We start from the raw sequence: 18,414 nt of genomic DNA on the forward strand, positions 1-18,414 counted from the left end.
TCTTGCACAATGTCCATTTTTAGCACAAACTGGAGTTGGATCAGTTGCCTCACATGTGGTTTCCACTCTCCAAAAGGAGAGATCAGCACTTTTTTTCTCTCCATTGGTTTAAGTACAGGCACAAAAACTGAAGATTTAAAAAAATTCACTAATTCATCCTTTTCTGCTCTTACGGGCTCAATAGTTGTGTTGCATTGGCACAGCCATCCTCATTTGCTGCTGTAAGTTGTCTTTCATTATAATGGCTAATTATGTGAGCTAAAATGAAAGATTATGAACAACAAACCCACAGGCTTTAGGATAAAAAGTGATCAACAGCTGGGATCAGAAGACACTATGATATGTCTGAGGACAATAGAGCATTGCTTCTGTGGCTATAGCAAACACTTCGGGAAAAGAGGTTTTTTTCAAAGGTTTTTTTTTCCAGGCCCTCTCCTGTGGGTATAGTGGGGTGTCCTCCAATTAACTGCCGTGGAATCAATTAAGATATTGCTCAATTCTTCTGGGAAATTCCAACAAGAACTGGCAAATGTTGGAGATAAAGCACTGAGCAGATGGGCTGTTGATGTGCTCTGAGATGCCAAATATATTCCTGTTTGTTACTGTCACAAGACAGCCAGGGTTCTGGGACACACATCCTGCATGTCCTGCTAAGACCTGCCTGGCCACTTGAACCTTTCAACACTCTGGAGTTTGTCCACTATGAGTGACTATTCCAGTGGCAATCCTGGCAGACATTTAGGTGCACCACTCACTACCCTTGCCTGCAGAGCCAAACTCCCACCCACCACAGCAGCAATCTACTTCTCTTACTCTGAGATAGCTGTACATGCAGATGGACATCCAGTTGGTGAGCATCTTCTCCACCACAGATTCTGTTCTCCTCAGCATCAGCTTGGGGTTTTTGGAAGCTGAAGCATCTATTAGATCCACCAAGAGGTCCTTCATGATGCTAGTGTAATACTCCAGTTTGCCATGCAATGCAATAGTAAGCAGGGAGGCCAGGTTACATCTGAAACAGAACATTGTGCATGACTCAAGCACCAATCCAACAAGCCTAAACTGCCAACTGGCATAAATAAAAACCCCAAACCCAAAGACAATCTTCATGAGTATCTTCAATGGTGTTAAAACTTTAAATTCTCCTTCACTGAAGGACCTTGAGTCAGCTCACACCATCTTGCAGGTTAAACAAGTATTCAGGGATACAAACACAAGCAAGTCCCTCCTTGTATTTTTTGGTGGCCTTCAGGATAACAGAGGTTTATGGCCATCCATTTCTAATAAAAAAGTTTAACTCAACCTTCAACTGAAAGGCATAGCTCCAGACATGGGCTGGATTGCTTACAGGTTAGGAATAAATCAATCTCCTCCAGCTGCCAGGTCTTTGGTTCTGAAGTTCATACCTGTCTCTAACAGCAAAGTCCTTCTGTTGCTCAAGAGCATGGACAAACACAATGAGAAAGTGCTTGTTGTTGAGCAAGGTGGAGAACAGCGAGATTCCTTCTTCCATATTGGGTCTGCAGTTTTCAGGAATCTAAACAAAAATTTAGAAAGCAGAGTGAGAAAAACCTTGATTGATGTTTTCCTCCAGCTTTTATCCGTTCTGACCGCAGTGAAGTCCCTGCTGAATGCAGAGGTGCTGAGCTGACGACCCCTTATTCCCTCTGCTTGACACAAGTCAGCAGCACATTTCCCTGGGATGGGCACAGCTGTGTCTGAGGCTGCATCAAAACCAGCTTGGACCATAGGGCACTGGCTGTGACCATCCCTCTGTACTCAGACTTGTGAGGCTACCTGGAGTACCCTGACTAGGTCTGGGGTCCCCAGTATGCAACAGATGTTGGCAAATCAGAGAAAATGCAGCTGAGGCTGCTGAAACAGCAGGTGGGTGTAGGAGGAGAGCTGGAGAGGGCTGGGTTTAGCCTTAAAAAAAAGTGGTGAGGGGAGATCTTAGCTCAGTCTCCAATGGAGACAGAACCAGGTTCTTCTCTGCCTGCACATTGCTAGGACAAGAGGTAAGGGACACCAGATGGAGAATGGGACACTGATTAAATGTAAGGAAGCTTTCACTTTTAAGGTGTTCAGACACTAGAACAAGGCCCTGAGAGGCTGTGTGATCTCCATCCTTGAACATACGTGACACAGCTGGACTTCTATCTTGTTGGAGCTGCTTTAAGCATATCTCCCTTCCCACCTAAGTGATCCTCTGATAATCTTCAGTTCCTACTTCTTGCGCACAACAGTTTTTACCAGGGCCCTGCTTGAGGGAAATTTCATTTATGATGAACAGCTTATGGGACTGAAGTGACACATGATATGATACACCCAGGTAGAAAATCCCCCAGCAAAGCTGGGAAGGATCTCAGGACAACATTCCTTCACGCCAGGGCAGATCCACAGATCTTCCTTCTCCAACCAGCCCAAGCTGATGCAATGCTGGTATGTGTTAATTGTTTTGAGTGATCAAGCATCCCCCACACCACCACAAGAAAACACATGGCACTGTCAACACACACAAGTGTGGTTAGTAATCACTCAAGAGCATTTGTTTGGTTAGTGGGTTACTCACTTTCCATTCTCCCACCAGGAGGGGATGAGTTTCCTGGACCTGGGAGCCCCCCTGGGAGCTGAGCTGCTGGGAGGGCAGGATGTAGCACTCCTCATAGAGCGAGGAACACTGCAAACAAGCACAGTGTTAGGGCAGGGCAGCTGCACCCAGCTGGGGACCTCCTCCTCTGCCCCTGCTCCACAAGGAACTGAGGTGGAGAAACGTGTCATCAGGACCCATTAGGAAGACATGCATCGGTATGGTTTACTGTGCAAAAGCCTCTTGAATGAGCAAACACAAGACCTGGGGGAGGCAGATGTCTGTGCAGACACGAGGCTGTTCAGGTAGGGAGACTACAAATAGACTCATTTGACAACTAGAAAAATCCCAGAAGAGAAAGCATTATAGAAGACTAAGTCAAAATAGAGAAGTACTGGGTGCTTTAACATATGTAACTTTTGAAACGGATGGGAAGGATGTTTAAATCTCTAACATTCATGTAGCAGCCTGAACCTTCAAGACTTGATTGTGCAGATATATAGAGACTGAGTAACTTAAAAACCTGATTAATAACTACTAATGAAACACTCTCAGTCATAAATCATCATCTCACTCCTCACCACTGAAATCCAGCTGCCCCAGGGGTGAAACACAGCCACTGTGAAGGGCTCAGTGACCCGGTGGAGCAGCCGGTGATGGGAATTATGGCACCAGTGCATCTGGCATGGCCCTGGAAGAGGACAGACTGGGACTGGGCACCTGAGGGGGCATCATGCACCCTGCCATTGACAGAGAAGACAGAAAGCGGGAGACAGAGACATCCAAGGAGGACATGCAGAGCAGCCGGGAGTGCTGGGTGGCATGCTGAGAGGAGCAAAAATCCCCCTTTCCCAGAACAACAAGGGGAGAAATGCCCTTCAGCCTCCCTGCTGCCTCTGCTGAGCAGAGTGGGGTGACACTTGGGAGCAGGGGGAGTGCCCAGCACTTTCTGCACTTGCAAGGGTGCAACTTCCCAAGAGCTGTCTGCTGGCAGGGAACGGGTGGCCAGAGCAAACCTGGGATGGTGCTGCTGCTGATCCTGTGCCAGCAAGCCCGACCCTACTGCACACCCCAGGAGCTGTGGCTCAATTTTTGATGATAATTGAGGCTGAAATCTGTGACAACTAAATATACAACAGTGGGATGATCTGGTTACAGTGTAATAACCCTTTAGCAGAGAGAAAGCAGAGCCCTGCTCTGGTGAGGAAGGAGCTGGGAACAATTAGGTGCCCGAGAAACACCATATCGCCTTACCTTGGGGAAGAATGTCCGGGTGACAAAGTGCTTGTACTCCAGGAACGGGATCCCCTGGCTGCGGTTCAGCTCCTTGGTCAGGTCTGTCATGTCTGTCTGCAGCTCTGCAAAACCTTACACAAAGCAACCCACAGATGGTAAGAGCTCCCATCCCTGAGAAGCTGAGGCAGTGAGCCGGCAGGCTGGAGCTGGAACAGACAGGTCACAGCTCTACCTCCTCCTGCCATTCCTGCCAGCAGGTGAAGCAGGTTTTTTGGGAAGCAGCAGGTTGGTCTCAGGGTGTACCCATCAGCACTACACATCATGTCTCTCAGCACTGACAGGACACGTCTCAAAGGCCATCAGCCCTGAGACAGGAAAGCCAGTGGCACTGATGATCAGTGGCTTGCCCAAGTCAAGCAGAAGACAGCAGCACAGCCACACTTCCAGCCTCCTCCACAAGCCCTGCTATAGCTCAAAGGTGGTGACAGAAATTCTCATAAAATACACTCCTAAGCACTTCTACAGAGTAGAAGGTGAATGGCTCCAACTCTGTAATTCCAGCATCCCCTCCAGGTCCTGGCTCGTCCTTGGTGCCCAGCACACTGACTTACCTTTGCGGATTTCCTCCCGGATCTGCGACTCCATCTCCTCCATCTGGAGCAGAGTTTTCTGCCAGTATCGCTCTGCTCTGCGGCTCTTTGTGCAAAACACAAAGAGAGCTGGAAAAAAGGAAGGGAACAAGGACTGAGGCTTAGGAGCAGCTGCAGCTGGGATCAGAGTGGTCCTCTGCTGACAGGGGTGCAGAAAGCTAAACTCAGTGTTGGTTTAACACCTACAACACCAAGACTGGTATCTGATCAGGCAGCTGCCAATTATCCATAAATAAGTAAAACCAGATGGAATTTAATAATTATGCTGTAACTGCCATCTTCAATTTAGGTCTGAACTGTCTATATTAATCTTAACTGGTTTATTAATGTATTCCAGCTGATTAATGAATACAGATTTCAAGATGTTCACTGCTTGCAGTATAGTGCTCATGTCTGACAGTCATTCCATGCCTCCAGAAATATGTTTCTAATGAGGGGTGATGCATTTAATAAATACTGTGCATTATAACCTTTATTAAAAATAAATTAAATCGCCATTAGAAACACTTCATTTGCTGTAAGCTGACAGGTTTCTTGCTGCACAGCCATTCTGGGCATGTGATGAGAAGATAACTTAGCCAACAAACACAGGTGTGTTGCACAGCTCCCAGTGGGGCTGGCAAACTGCTCTGTCTTGCTCCAGCTCTGGAGGTAAGGACACTCGCTCTGCTCTTCATGCTCTTTGCCAGGCACCTGTCACTGGCGTCACTGGTGGCAGAACCTTGGGCTGGTGGACAGCCAGGTGGACTTTTGGGATGGTCTGGGATAGTCACTCCTGTGAGCAAGCCCTGTTCAAGTCAGTACGAGCCCAAGGCTTGTTTCTCACACCCTTCTTTGTTTTGTGTTAGAGTATCTGTAAGTGTCTGGCTGGAAAGGGTAAGTTTATAAAAATCGCAGGCTAGAGTTGTTGACTGAGGGGGTCAGCCAGAAAATGCTCCATGCTGCAGAAGGCTTTGGTACTGGCTTGGTCCTGCACAAAGAAGCATGGCCACTTGCTGCACCCAGTAAGTGCACACCTGCAGCACTCAGAGTTCTCCTAACTTGTGAGTTAGTCCTCTGCTCTTCCACATGCAACGAGAAGAACCTCAGCACAGCCTGGAAACTGTCATTCTGCTCCCTTACCTACAACAGAGAGGACCAGCAAGATGCTGCAGATGACAATGGAGACAATGATTGCAGTTTCTCCTCCCCCGAGGTGCAGCATTGCAATTGTGTAGTTGAACTTTCCAACTTGGATCTGGAGAGGGAGAAAGAGAGAGGGAAAGCAGGAGCTCAGCAGCATGTTACCAAATGGCTCAGAGGCCAAGCAGGAGAGGCCACTGGGCAGGGATTGGCAGAACGTGGCCAAGGACACGCTGACCAGCCCACCAGGCTTCATGGGGAGGTTGGGCTGTGCCTTTCACTGATGTACCCTGGGGATTTGGTGTGTCTCAAAGAGCCCAATTCCCTTCCTGCGTCCTACAGTGGGAAACCAAGGCCAGCCCACATAGTACTGCCTCTACAACTTTTACTGGGAAACCACTTCCACTCATCATCAACTCCGTTACACCTCTGAATGGCCTTTGCAGCCCAGCTGCACTCTTCTTTCTCCTCCAAAAGCAGAACTGCTGCCACTCAGGAGAAGGAAGGTAAAGAAACTTTAAATACTTTGAAATATAAATAAAGCAATGGAATAAAAATAAGTAATGAGAGAGGAGTAACTATCCTGTGGCTAAAGCAGTGGACTGGGTGTCAGGAGGTGCTGGCTCTGCTCCCAGGCACAAACCACTTCAGCTCAGTGCTTTGGTCTCCTGATGCCCAGAAGGGAAGAGCCCAGCAGACATCACAGGCAGGCTGGACAGTTTACTTGGCACTGTTTATCAGAGGCTCCCTAAGCCCCTAGATGAAAGGGGCATCAGCATCATCTGCTATGAAAAACTTGTGACTATGCAAGTCTTCTGCCTCCAAAAATGCAAGTTTCACTTTTTTTAAGGAATGAGAAACGAGACAAACTTGAGAAGAAAAAAAAAAAAAAAAAGGAGGAAGGGAAAAGATGCAATAATTTTATTATTACATTGGTGTCACAGAGCATCTCTGGGAAAACTGCACACTGGGGTTAGATCACAGTCATCCCTCAGCAGCTGGGACAAAGGAGTGCCCTGAGCAGGACCTTCCTCCCACCTATCCATGCATCAAACATGGCGTAGCACACAGCTCCCTGCCTGCTGGGAAATCCCATCCCTGTCTTCCCGGAGCTCTGGTGGTGGCACTGATGCTACCAGCTGAAGGCACCCACCCCTGCACTGCTCCCTCCACCACCACCAGAGGAAAGACTGCCCTGCCACCTGCAACCCCTCCAGACCACTCTGGTGGCTCCTGAGGTGGTGCCTCTGGGCAGTGTCCAACACCCAGGGCTTCAATGTCCTCCCCAGTGCCCCCTGGCTGGGAGCAGAGATGTGGGATGGCGATGGGGAGATGCAAGTGCTGGACAAACCTCTGCAGAGCTTTGTTTGACTCTGCACAGCACGCTGCCTAGCCTGATGATTTACACCTCTTGCTGCAATGAGGCAAGTTCTCAATGTGTTTTGTGCCTTTTTTTACCCCACCAACTCAACCTTTTGCATTTGCAGAGGAGAAATCCCACGCTTGCTGTTTAATTCAGTGTTGAAACAGTTTGGTCATGAACAAAAAGTGGATTTGAAGGCCTCAGCAAGCTTCTCCTGTTTATTTGCATAGGTCAACCCAATACAATTTTTTGTAAGGGGAATTAATCAGGCTGCAGTTTAAATGGCAACATTTTCTGTTACCAGCAGGTGGGAAGGTGCAGAAGAGCTAGGGCTGGAGGACAACCCATTCTTGGGAAGAGCTGTTGAGGCTCTGACTCCTGGGGACACCTTGGGGGTCACAGGGAGCCATACTCTGGTTTATGGGATGGTGGCACCATCTTGGTGCCCAGGGTGCCACAGAGAGAATCCCCACAAGCAGCAAGGCCTCCACAGCCCTCAGGGCTGTCCTGGGGGCAAACCTGGTGGGACCCCTGTGCCAGCCTGGCCCCATCTCATCGAAGCTGCTACGGGTGTGTTACAAAGGCAGCTGCTGCCTGAGACATGGCCAGCAGGCAGTAGCTCAAACCACCTATAAGGGTTTAATAAGTGCACACAGACATGAGTGCAAGTTGATTATTTAGCTGCACTCTCACTGCTGGTACACTCTTAGCAGCCATGTGGGCTGTGGGCTGAGTATCACTCTCCTGCTTCCTAGGGACTATACCAGAGCACTGCCCTGAATGTTTTATGTCAAACCAAGGCTCGCAAACTCATAAATTCCTTTTCTCCCCCAAAGGGATTTCCCTGTTTCTCATTTCTTGCTAAAACCAAAATTACCCTATTTAAAATTTCCATTAAAATGAGTTGGGAAATTTTGCTACTTCTGCATTTCCACATTTCCAGTTTGCAACAGGATTTCACACACCGCAGACTTTAGCCAGTGAACTGGACAGCCCTGTCAGTGGCCTCTCCTCTAGCCACACAAGTCCTCTGCCCCTCCGTTGCCTCCATAGTCTTCCTCCTCCTCCCTGCCCACCATGCAGGCTCCCACCCCACTTCCAACAGGGCTTCACACCATGGAGATGGAGGCTTTTTCTCTCCAGATATGGAGAGCCCCAGCCACATCCCTGCAGGCCAATGGGCTCCACAAGACATGAGGGAAACTGAGGGAGAGAAGAACACTAAAGTCAAGCCCCCTGTGGAAAAGAGGACAGTAATGTACTGTGAATTTTGCAGACACAAAGATAACGCCAAACTCTTGGCAGTGATCAAACAGCAGCCCCTGGGAAACAACCTGAATGTTTCCAGCCCTGCATTCCCCTCTTGCCCTCTCTGGTCACACGCAGGGACCCATCTCCAGGGGCTTCCTGCAGCCTGGTGAGGGTGGGACCCTCATGTCCCCTTGAAGCTCCTCTGCAGGAGAAGGCCAGCTGATGGAAAACTGCATGGAAATCCCCAAACAGATCTCATGGAGGGCAGAAAGAAAATGACTGCAAGTGACAAAACCTCACATGCCCAGGGATTTACTGACACAACCCCCCTGCAGCAGGCAGCTGGGCTGAGGAGCAGGGCAGCCCCTCACCATGACTCAGGGCAGCCTCTGCTCTGCCTTCACCCTCATCCCATGCCGGGACAGCTCACACACGATGTGCTGTGTCTGTCCTATCCACAGCCTTCTGCAGGTCCTGCCCTGCAGGTAGGGGTGGCAGTAGGGACCCTCCTGCCCCACACGCTGGGGCTGTGCAGGCTGCAGGCACTCACCGTCACTGGCAGCTGCCTTTCTGAGGTACTGAGGGACTCGTTGACAGAGCAGTGGATGACTTTGTCCGAAACAATCTGGATCTCACAGGAGATCAGGCCAATTTTCACCTGGTACTCATTGCTTTCCAGGCCCAGGCTGTCAGGCTCTTTCTAATAACAAAAATAGAATCAGAATGTCAATCTCTAGAGCAGCAGTTGGGATTGCAATGGATCTTCCTGCTTTACTTTCCATATTCCCTGCTGTTTTTCAGACCTGGGACCACTCTCCCTCTCCAAGGACATTTTTCTAGTGCTCCACAGGAAACTCAGAACTGGGCCATTCCCCATTCCTCACTCTGCATGAGGCATGGAACGAGCAAGCCCCTCACGGAGCCTGGAGAAAATCTGCTTTTGATCTGCCCTGCTGTGCACCACAGATAAGGATCTGAGAGCCCACCTGGGAGAGGGGAAGGATGTACAGGAGAGGAGATGGCCAGGGGATGTGTCTGCAGAGCCTGAGAAAGAGGAGTGCGTTTCTGAAGCACATTGCTGCCATTGAGGATATCCTGTAGTGAACAATGGCCTTTGAATTACTATTGCACATTGTCCAAGGCACTCAACTGCTGTATCCCAACTTCCTTGTTAACTGAGCTGAATTCAGTAGCCAAGAAAAGAATGCATGACCTGTGTCTGCAGGAATAAATACCTATTGTCAGGACCTTCTGCAGTGCCTGCCCAATTTCAGGCCAGTACATTATTCTTTTTCATACATCCAGTAGTTGATTTAGCTTCTTGCTATTACATCCTTCAAATACAGCCCTATGCCATCATGCCTCTAAGGGCATCCTCAGAATAGGCTACATGAAGAGAGAAGCAGGCTGAGCTCCTGCATAACTCCTGCCTCTCCCATCCTCATCCCCTTCTTCTCCCTCCTGCCTCTGGACAGTCACTGTGCCGGCACTGACGACTGAGGAGCTCCCCAGTGGGGAGCAGGCAACATCCCAAAAGGAGCAGAGCTGTCAGTGCCACTCACTTACATGTATGACCAGAGTTAAGGGCTCGCCAGGGTGGTGCTTGATCCACTTCTCCTTCTTAGCTGTGAAGAACTGGGGGTCAGCATAGTACTCCAGGCTGAACTTGCTGATGTGCAAGGCCTCCTCAGGGTACATCTCCTCATCCAGGGCCAGGCGCTCGTCTGCATAGAGGCGACCATTGAGATAGAAATCAACGGGCGCGGGCTTGCTCCCTGCAGTGATGTTGGAGGCCGCTGGAGAGGGGCAGGTGATGACAGTATCGGTGTGAACCTTACAGCTCTGGAAGCAGGAGAGAGCATGAACATCAAAAACCTGACCTCCTGAGTGCTCCCACCCAGCCTTGCTCCCAGCCCAGCCTGCAGCATGGGCCCTGGGCACACAGCCTGCTCCTGGTGACACCCCACAGGGACACACACCGTTTGGTCTCTGCCGATGCCACGGACCACCATGGACACGTTCTGAACCAGCTCAAAGCCTCTTCCTTCCAGGGTGATGATCCTGCCCCCACTTCAAGGAGAAGGTAAGAAAGAGAGGGTGATTGTAGAGGACAACACAGAACAGCAACCATGGCTGGGTCTCCCTGCTGTCATTTTCCCAGGGATGTTTCCCAGCTGCTTGAGCAGAAAAGGCAACCCAACAGCCAAAGTCCTCCTCCTACATGCAGCAAGCACACTGCTGCTGAGGTATGAGGGAAGGAAGGAAGGAAGGAGGAGCAGCAGCTGCTGTGGTGGAAAGGGGGAACATCTCTTGCAGCTGCAGCAAACTGTCCCTCTTGCCTCGAGCAGGGATACACAGCAGGTTGCCCCAGCCACAGCACTGAACAAGGTTAACTTCCAACCTCCTATAGCAAGGGCCAGGACATATTTCCTACCCTTGCCTCACAGCAACCAGCTGCCTCACAGTAGAGAACTGTGAGTCTTGGAGAGGGAAGAGACTCCTTTCAGGGACCTTGCATCTCCCAGACATTTCTTATTTAGATGGAAATAGGAAAGTTGTTTTTTGTTTTGGATCTGCTGCCTAGGGAATGGGAAACAGGCACCCCTCAATGACAGTAATGAGGGCCATGGTGCTAGGCAGAGCAAGGGGTGGAGAACCATCACTGCCCATCTTCTCTGGACAGCAGCAGCTCTACTCTGAGCTGACCTTTCCCTTCCTCCCTATCATGTTTGATATGTTCAGAGTGTCTCTGTCAGGAACAGTCAGGAGGTACAAATCCATCCTCTCAAAACCACTCTAGTCACAATGACTTTGGGTCCAAAGCTCTGGAATGAAGTCATGGTGTTCCAACAGCACTTCACAGAGCCCCCATAGTGTCCTCTGCCTCCCGGCTGAAATCCAGTGACTCTAGGGGCTCCTACACGGGGTTTGCTCAGGGTATACTCTGTGCCTGATGGCTCAAAACACAGACAGGGTGAGCTCACAAGCTACATCATGGTACTCCAATTATCTCTGCACTTTGATGGAAGAGCATTGTTCAATTCTACATTCAGCAAAAACTAAGATGTTGATCTCAACAAGGGCCACAAATCCCACACAAGGCAGCTGTCCCTGACAGAGGAAGGGCCTCACCTGATCTGGCTCTTTTTGGGGTTGATGTCTGATATAACGGGGTTCCTCTCATACTTGAAGGTGATGTTGTAGCTGGCACAAGACTTGTTCTCAAACTGGACGCAGACTGGCACGGCCGCGGTGATCTGTGCAGACGGCATGGTGCAGGTGATGGTGCTGTCACTGCGGCTGCAGGGAGAGGCAGGGTCAGCTCCAGAGAGACACCACAGACAGAGCACCAGAGCCAGCACCACAGTCCCCAGCACTGTGCCCCAACACTGGAGCCCCAGGCCTCCAGGAAGCCCCATGGGGGAAGCACTGTGCTCAGTGGAGACAGGCATGGAGCTTCCAGCCATGTGCCAGTCACTTGTTAATTACATTGCCTGCTAACGAGCAATTCTGAGCATGCACCATCCGGGGCTGCCTGCCTGATGTCCCGTGCAGCCAAAGAGAAGGGGCAGGATCCCATTCCTCCCCACTGACAGGACAGGAGCACACAGCACGAGGGGTTTCTTCCCACCCTGGGCCTGCAGGTGCCTCCTGCCTCCAGCAGATCTGGGAACCAAGTCCATGTTCTGCTTCGCTCCCAGGGCTTTGGTCCCTGTTCCAGACCACCCGGGGGGCCTGGCACTGTCATGTAACTGAGCAGCACTTGATTTGCTGCTGGTCACCCCCACCATGACACCCCAACACCGAGGCCATTCCTGGTGTCAGGCACCACGTGGCAGCTTGGCCCAGGCCCTGGGGACACCAGGCTGAGGGGTCAGTGGCAGTCAAGGGAGATCCCATGGTGGGGATGACACATGGCTTCAAAGCTGCACACAGAGCTGCTCCCAACCCTGCTCTTACCAGTCTCCTAGGGGACAATATCACCCTTTGGCTCTTGCCAATGGTCCCACCTGAGGTCAGTGCACTGCTTGGAGGCATTGACGAGGACACGGAGCTCTGAGCCAACATCCAGCCTGCTGCCTCTGATGGTCACCCTGGTTCCTCCAGCCTTCGGGCCATTCAGGGGGACTATGGACTGCACCACAGGAAGCTAGAAACAAAGGGGAAATCTGTTTTATATGCCAGTAAAGTCACATTTGGATACTTCACACTGCATGAGGGAATTGCTTCAGTAAATTTAAGTATACAGAATTGTAAGGCTGTGAAACAGAAGCACAACAAAAGCTTTTGCTGCCAGGTTTCAGAACAAGGAGACTGGTACAAGTGCTGAGGAGTGAGATCATGTAAAAACTCTGTGATTCTCTGCAGTCCCTAAATTCTGGTGATAAATGAGACATGAGTCCAAACTGGAGCCCAGGATCTTACCAGTCCCTTGTGATTTCCAGTGAAGGATCCAGATCTGGCTACAGCTCAAGGTCTATCAACAATAGGAAACGTCTCCTTCATTCAAGCTCTCACCATCTCTCCCTTCCAGATCCATTTCCTCCTGAATGTGAAGCTAATGCTAAAGCCCTTGTGGATGACGACCTTGAGATTTATAAACCAGCCACCAGGGTCTAGATAATCGAATATCAAGCTCCATCTTAAGGAAGCTTCAACTCTGAATCTCTTGAGGCAACAGGAACTAAGGGGGAAGTCACTGCCTCTCAGCATTTTCAGCAGAAATTAGCATGTATGTTATCTGCACTTGCAGCCCCGAAAATCTTCCTGAGATTCATGAGATTGAGGTTTTGATAACCAATGCACGACTGGACCCTTGTGCCTGCCACACAGGGCACCCCAGGAGAGTCCACTGGGCCACCTCACTGTCAGGTTTGGATCTGACACCAAGGGCAGAGCAAATAATGATTTCAAGGCCCCTCCATAAGACACCGGCTAATTCCCAGTCAAACACTGAACAGCTCAGCTCCACAGCCCATCCCTTGCTGCTGCCCCACAGCAAAACCACACGAGCTGGGGCAGTGAGGAGCATGGGCTGAGCTGCTCACACTGCCTGGTGCTAATGGCACCTTTCCTGTCAATCTAGCCACACAAACATGCTTATAAAAAGCTATCCTTGCCCCTGTCTACACTCAGACTGCTTCATTTCTCTGCAGCCATTTCCTCAGTTGTTTCTGACCATTACCCATTTCCACAGGACTCATTTTGCTAATCTGTATTTCTAATCTGTATTGCTAATCTGAGTGCCTGCAGCCAGTCATCTCCTGCCCTTGGCCCCTAACCCGTGCTTTCAAATCTGCAGCTACAACAACAGCACAGAGGCTTATTTATGTTCCTCAAAGCCCTCCAGCTCTCACCGTCAGCAAGAGCCAGTGGCTACCACTCTCAGTGCTCTGCCAGCACTGATGGCCTCCATTGCAACTTCTGCAAATAATTCAGCTCATCCTTAGCCTGCCATAATGTTCTGGAGAAGTCTTTTGATCGTGTTTCTCCCTCCTCCCCAGAATTACAGCTGAATACTGTCCCTTCAACACACATCTAGAGGGGACTTTTAAAGATGTATCACACACAATATTTGGTATTTTACAAAAGATTTTCTCCTGAAGGGCAATTCTAACAGTCTTATAGATTTTCTTCAGGTAAAATGCTATCAGTGCTTGAGCTCGGGTCTCACCAAGACCAGTCATGCATGGTGTAGTCTGCTCCATCTTCAAGCTATTGTATGTCTTAGTGTGCTAATGGTGTGAAAGCCACTCTTGGTGTGGAACAGAGCAGTAGCTACATTGTGGAGCTTCACTCCCTGACATGCACAGAGCAGGGCACTACCTCATCTCTTCTCCAAGCTTGCTGAGACAGACACAAGACAGCTTTCTGCTGTGCCACCTGAGCAGAAAACAGCTCCTCTCCCACTCCAAGAGGACAGCCTCTGTCACAAGCCTGCTCAGGAGCTGCCAACACACAGCTCTCTTGGACCTGGGCTGAGTTCAGTGACTGGCTGTGGCTCCTTTTGCTTTGTTTAGTGCTGGTGCTTTTTACAGGTGTTTCCTGAGAGAGCTTTTCCTTGCATGCCAAAAGCTAGCAAAGAAGCTGCCCAGCCCCTTCCCACTCTTCAGGTCCTTCATCCCTTCATCAAGAAGACAATCAGCCAGGCAGCAACTGCTATGGCTGAGTCAGCACACACATCCTGATGGCCAGGCACCAGAAATCCCAGTCCCAAGGTACCATGGCTGTACCCCAGCAAGTGCAGCAGGCACTTGCTCCACTCCAGACTGATGGATCTCGAAGACATTTTGGATGTGAACATGGATACCTAGAAACCATGGGAATGGCCTGGCCCAGCTCTGCTGTGGGGTGCAGGGATGTGCTGTGCCCATCTGGCTGCATGCTCTGTAAACCTCTCCTGACTGAACACCCAGCACCTGATCAGCTACAGGGTGGGGGATTATTCCAGGATCCTGCCTTGAATTTCTCACAACAGCTACAAGGAAGAAAATGTCCTTTCCTAGGGCTGAAGTCATCTTTCAAGTCACTGGACTGCAGCACAGTCTGCTCTTACCCAGCAGAAGCACAAAGGCTCTGAGCTAACAGTCTGCCCTGGTCACCCATCCTCTTGTGTTTGCCCTGGACACATGGGGCTGACCATGTCCAGCTGTAGACAAGAGACCTTGTAGGAGCTGCATGGACTACTTTCAGGTTTATAGAGGTGGCAGTTATCTTTGTGAGATAGTAAAGCACAAAGCTATAAGGGGCTTTTCTTTGTATAATGCCATGGGGTTAGCTCAAGTCTAATCCCTTCACGTTGTTCCCATGCAAAAGCTAAGAAAATCTCTGCAGCAAGGAAAATCAGTTCTAAATAATGTGAGTCTGTGGTACGTAACTCACACAGCACAAAGAGACTTTGCAAGGCTCACCAATCTCACAGGTTGTAATGGCACTTTAGCAAAAAAGCAGGAAGAAAAATGAGCTCCTTTTTATAGGAGGAGAAACGATGATGGAGCCAGGCTTAGTGATCAGTGCTGCAGGAGCTGAGGCTGCAGTGAGGCTGTGATGCAGCCCTGCCCATGCTCCAGCCCAGCTCTGACAGACCTTGCTCAGGGCTCCACGAGCATGGAAACTTGTCTGCTGCTCAATGAGGACTGCACACTCCCTGTGGTAGATCCTCTTCCTAAGCCAGCTGGGGGAGTGGGGGCCACAGGGAATACCAATGTGAGAATCACAGCCAGGAGACAGCTACTCACCACGTAGGAGTACCGCTCCCTGGACCTCCCTTCCCGGCTGATGTTAACCGTCAGCACATCAGAGAACGCCTCCTGAGCCTCTCCGGTCTGGCACACGATCCTGCAGAAGGGAAAGGGGAGGATGGGGGAGGCTGAAGGGAACGGGGCGAGCAGTGGGGATGGAGAGGGACAGGGGAGCTGAGGGGGACAGGGACCTCCTCTCTGGCCCCTGACACTCACGCCTCCGAGACGAGGTATCTGTCGGGCAGAGGCACACACGGCACGCTGCCGATGCGGACAGCACCGAGGATGTCGCTGAAGCGCCGGCCCAGGTTCCTCCCGTGGATGGTCAGCAATGTGCCCCCTTCCAGAGGCCCCCGCTGCGGCTCAATCTGCAGCACCAAGGCACAGGTTGGAGAAGAACCACCAGGGAGCTTCTGGCCTTCAACCCCGAGCCTGTGCCTGGGCACACATCCCACTTGGCCCCCTCATGGGTAAGACAGAATTACTGGTCAGGACCCACCACCAAACTCAGTGCCCCCTGCAGAAGGGCTCTGTGGGGGTTTGTTTGCTCTCCTGCCTGTGAAGGATTTGGATTTGCGAGCTACACTCTGCTAAGGGAACAGCAAGAGAGCCCTGTGATGCTCTGTGACCCGAATTATGGTTTCCTTCCGTTCTTTTCTAGCAGGTGCTGATAACACCTGGTGTGTGTGAGGGAAGGATGGGCTTGAGGGGAGCAGCCCTCTCCCATGGTGACCAGAGGGCAGGAGCAGGCAAGGGGGTTCTGCAGCCCCTCCATGAAGTGGTATGGCATCCAGATTTTGAGCAGCTATTGCTGCACACCTCCCAAAGAACATCCTCACCAATACTGATGTTCTTAATAACTATTTTGCCTTTCCAGCTTCTCTTTTCATAGGGAGATCCCTTTAAGATTTTCTCTATATTCTTTTTTTGCTACTTGTCAGGGACAAATTTTTTGGCTCATAGAACACCTCTAAGCAGAACTCCAGATCCAAATGCACCCAAACATTCATTCAACTACAATTTAAATAAAACTCATTTCAAAAGACCTAATACCACACGGTCCCTCTGCCACTCCTAATCTCAGCAGAACTGCAGAGCGCATGTGCCTGGAGATAGTGCTCACATTCACGTTTCAGTTATGCTCCATTAAACACTATTACTGATAAGACGCCCTCAGCCAACCCTACAAATCCTTCTCCCATTTCCCAACCCCAGGAATTCTGGGACACTTAGACTGTGCCAGTGCTGTTTTTTCCCACTAACATAATGAAGGCTCTAGCAGGATGTCCTTGACACCAGGTGACTCAACAGCACAGAAAGTCAGCGAATAATTCAGCACTGGTCCTGACCCTGACTGTGCCAGGGACAAAGCATGGTTCCCGCTTGCAGCCCCCTGCCCTGCCACAGCTGCTCTCCACCTCACATTCAGGTCTTACCTTCCTGATCTCGGGAGCTGGGCAGGCATCCGAGGTGTGCTGGGGCTCACTGTGCAGCCTGCAGCTGGAGCTGCTCTCACTCCAGAGGCAGTGGTGCCCCAGGTCCTCCCTCCCCAGGCACTGGGAGCAGTCTGCGCTGCCCGTCGCACAGTTGTACACCTCCACTAAACCAGAGACAACAAAAGGCATGAGCTGTTGGGGCCTGAGGTTTTCACAGCTTTCCTTACCTTCAGGCAGTCAACATCACGCCCCCCACCCCGTCTACATTAATCCAAGCAACATCTGAAATCCAGTGGCTGAGCAGAGCAGGTTGCATGTACAGCAAGATGAAGCAGCGCTTGGCTGCTATCCTGAGTATTTCCCAGAAGGACAAGGGTGCTTGTTCTCACTGCAATATAATTTAGCACCTCCTTTTCCTTTTTCTTCCCCTTGAAAAACAAACAACACTCAAACTCGGAACCTTTTGTCAATTTCTGCTGCATGTTTCCAACTCTCAGCATCCACATGGGAAGGTGCTTTGCAAAGCCAGCTCCATCCTGTTAGTAAAGCAATCACGTTGCCTCCACACTCTTGACAAAAACTGGATAGTTACAGTGCTCTGTACAGTGTTTACAGTTTCTTTCCTTCCCCCTGGTGACCATGGGCCCCTTTCATTGACTTCTCCCTTCTGATCTGCTCAGCTCAGCTTCCACATCATTTTTCTACACCGCTTTCACCTCTTCTTTTGCTGGTGCCCTAGGTTACATTTCCTCTCCAGCCTAAAGATTTCTGCTGCTGGAGTGTGGGTATCTGCTGAGATAAACAGCCAGAAACACTCAGGAAATGTTGCTTTCACACCCTGTTTCCCAGAGGAGACATTGAAGGAGAACATAAACCAGAGAAACAGTCACACTTTGCACTTCTGCTCATGGAAGATCTCAAAGCACTTTATAAGCAACTAACAAACCCCATCTATCTGTGCTCATGCTAATGAAACCTCTTCAGCATCACAGGAGGTCTCAGGCCCATTATCCACAAAAAAAAAAGGAGCTTATTTCACCTTCTCTTGAGTCCACTGAGTGAGTTACACTGGATGGTGTCCCACCCAACAGCAAAGAGCTGGGATTCCTTCAGTGGACACCCAAATTACAGCTAGTGATAAAAGCTACAGAATATTGAGATAATAAACACTAATAACAGTAATTCCATTAAACACAGTATTAAAGGTGCACACATTTATAACTGCTTTGGCAGATGTGTCTCTGCTTGCAAGTCAGCCTCTTTAATTTCACTCTCCCCGCTCGATGGAGGTGGGGAGGAGTCGGAGCAGCCTGGCAGTCCCACAGGATCTCCAGATATTCTGGCAAATTCCAATGGCTGCAAACACAGCCCATGTGAGCAAGTGCTTCCTCCGCTTGGGAGGGGATTCCACACTCTTTCCGCTGCTGTTCCCGCTCCCAGCACCACCTACGCTGAGCAGGAAGCCTTTCCTCTCACACATGGAATATACTCTTAGCTCAGATCTCCCTCCCTTCGCCTCAGGGTC

The 18,414-nt window shown here is 50.3% G+C and overlaps 1 protein-coding gene across 1 annotated transcript in view; it reads right to left on the reverse strand.

Annotated features, from left to right (window-relative positions):
- PLXND1 (plexin D1) overlaps positions 1-18,414 on the reverse strand; it is a 65,399-nt gene that overhangs the window by 17,352 nt on the left and 29,633 nt on the right. Inside the window, exons 12-25 of the mRNA XM_071756407.1 lie at positions 16,890-17,053; positions 15,670-15,821; positions 15,451-15,550; positions 12,223-12,362; positions 11,345-11,512; positions 10,192-10,282; positions 9,779-10,054; positions 8,763-8,912; positions 5,599-5,713; positions 4,438-4,545; positions 3,845-3,957; positions 2,573-2,680; positions 1,407-1,537; positions 814-1,012 (exon numbers count right to left, since the gene is read on the reverse strand). Of these exons, the coding sequence (XP_071612508.1) occupies positions 814-1,012; positions 1,407-1,537; positions 2,573-2,680; positions 3,845-3,957; positions 4,438-4,545; positions 5,599-5,713; positions 8,763-8,912; positions 9,779-10,054; positions 10,192-10,282; positions 11,345-11,512; positions 12,223-12,362; positions 15,451-15,550; positions 15,670-15,821; positions 16,890-17,053 (2,015 nt within the window). The remainder of the gene's footprint in view (positions 1-813; positions 1,013-1,406; positions 1,538-2,572; positions 2,681-3,844; positions 3,958-4,437; positions 4,546-5,598; positions 5,714-8,762; positions 8,913-9,778; positions 10,055-10,191; positions 10,283-11,344; positions 11,513-12,222; positions 12,363-15,450; positions 15,551-15,669; positions 15,822-16,889; positions 17,054-18,414) is intronic.

This window comes from Heliangelus exortis, chromosome 12 (assembly GCF_036169615.1).
Source record: "Heliangelus exortis chromosome 12, bHelExo1.hap1, whole genome shotgun sequence".
Taxonomy (NCBI): Eukaryota; Metazoa; Chordata; class Aves; order Apodiformes; family Trochilidae; genus Heliangelus; species Heliangelus exortis.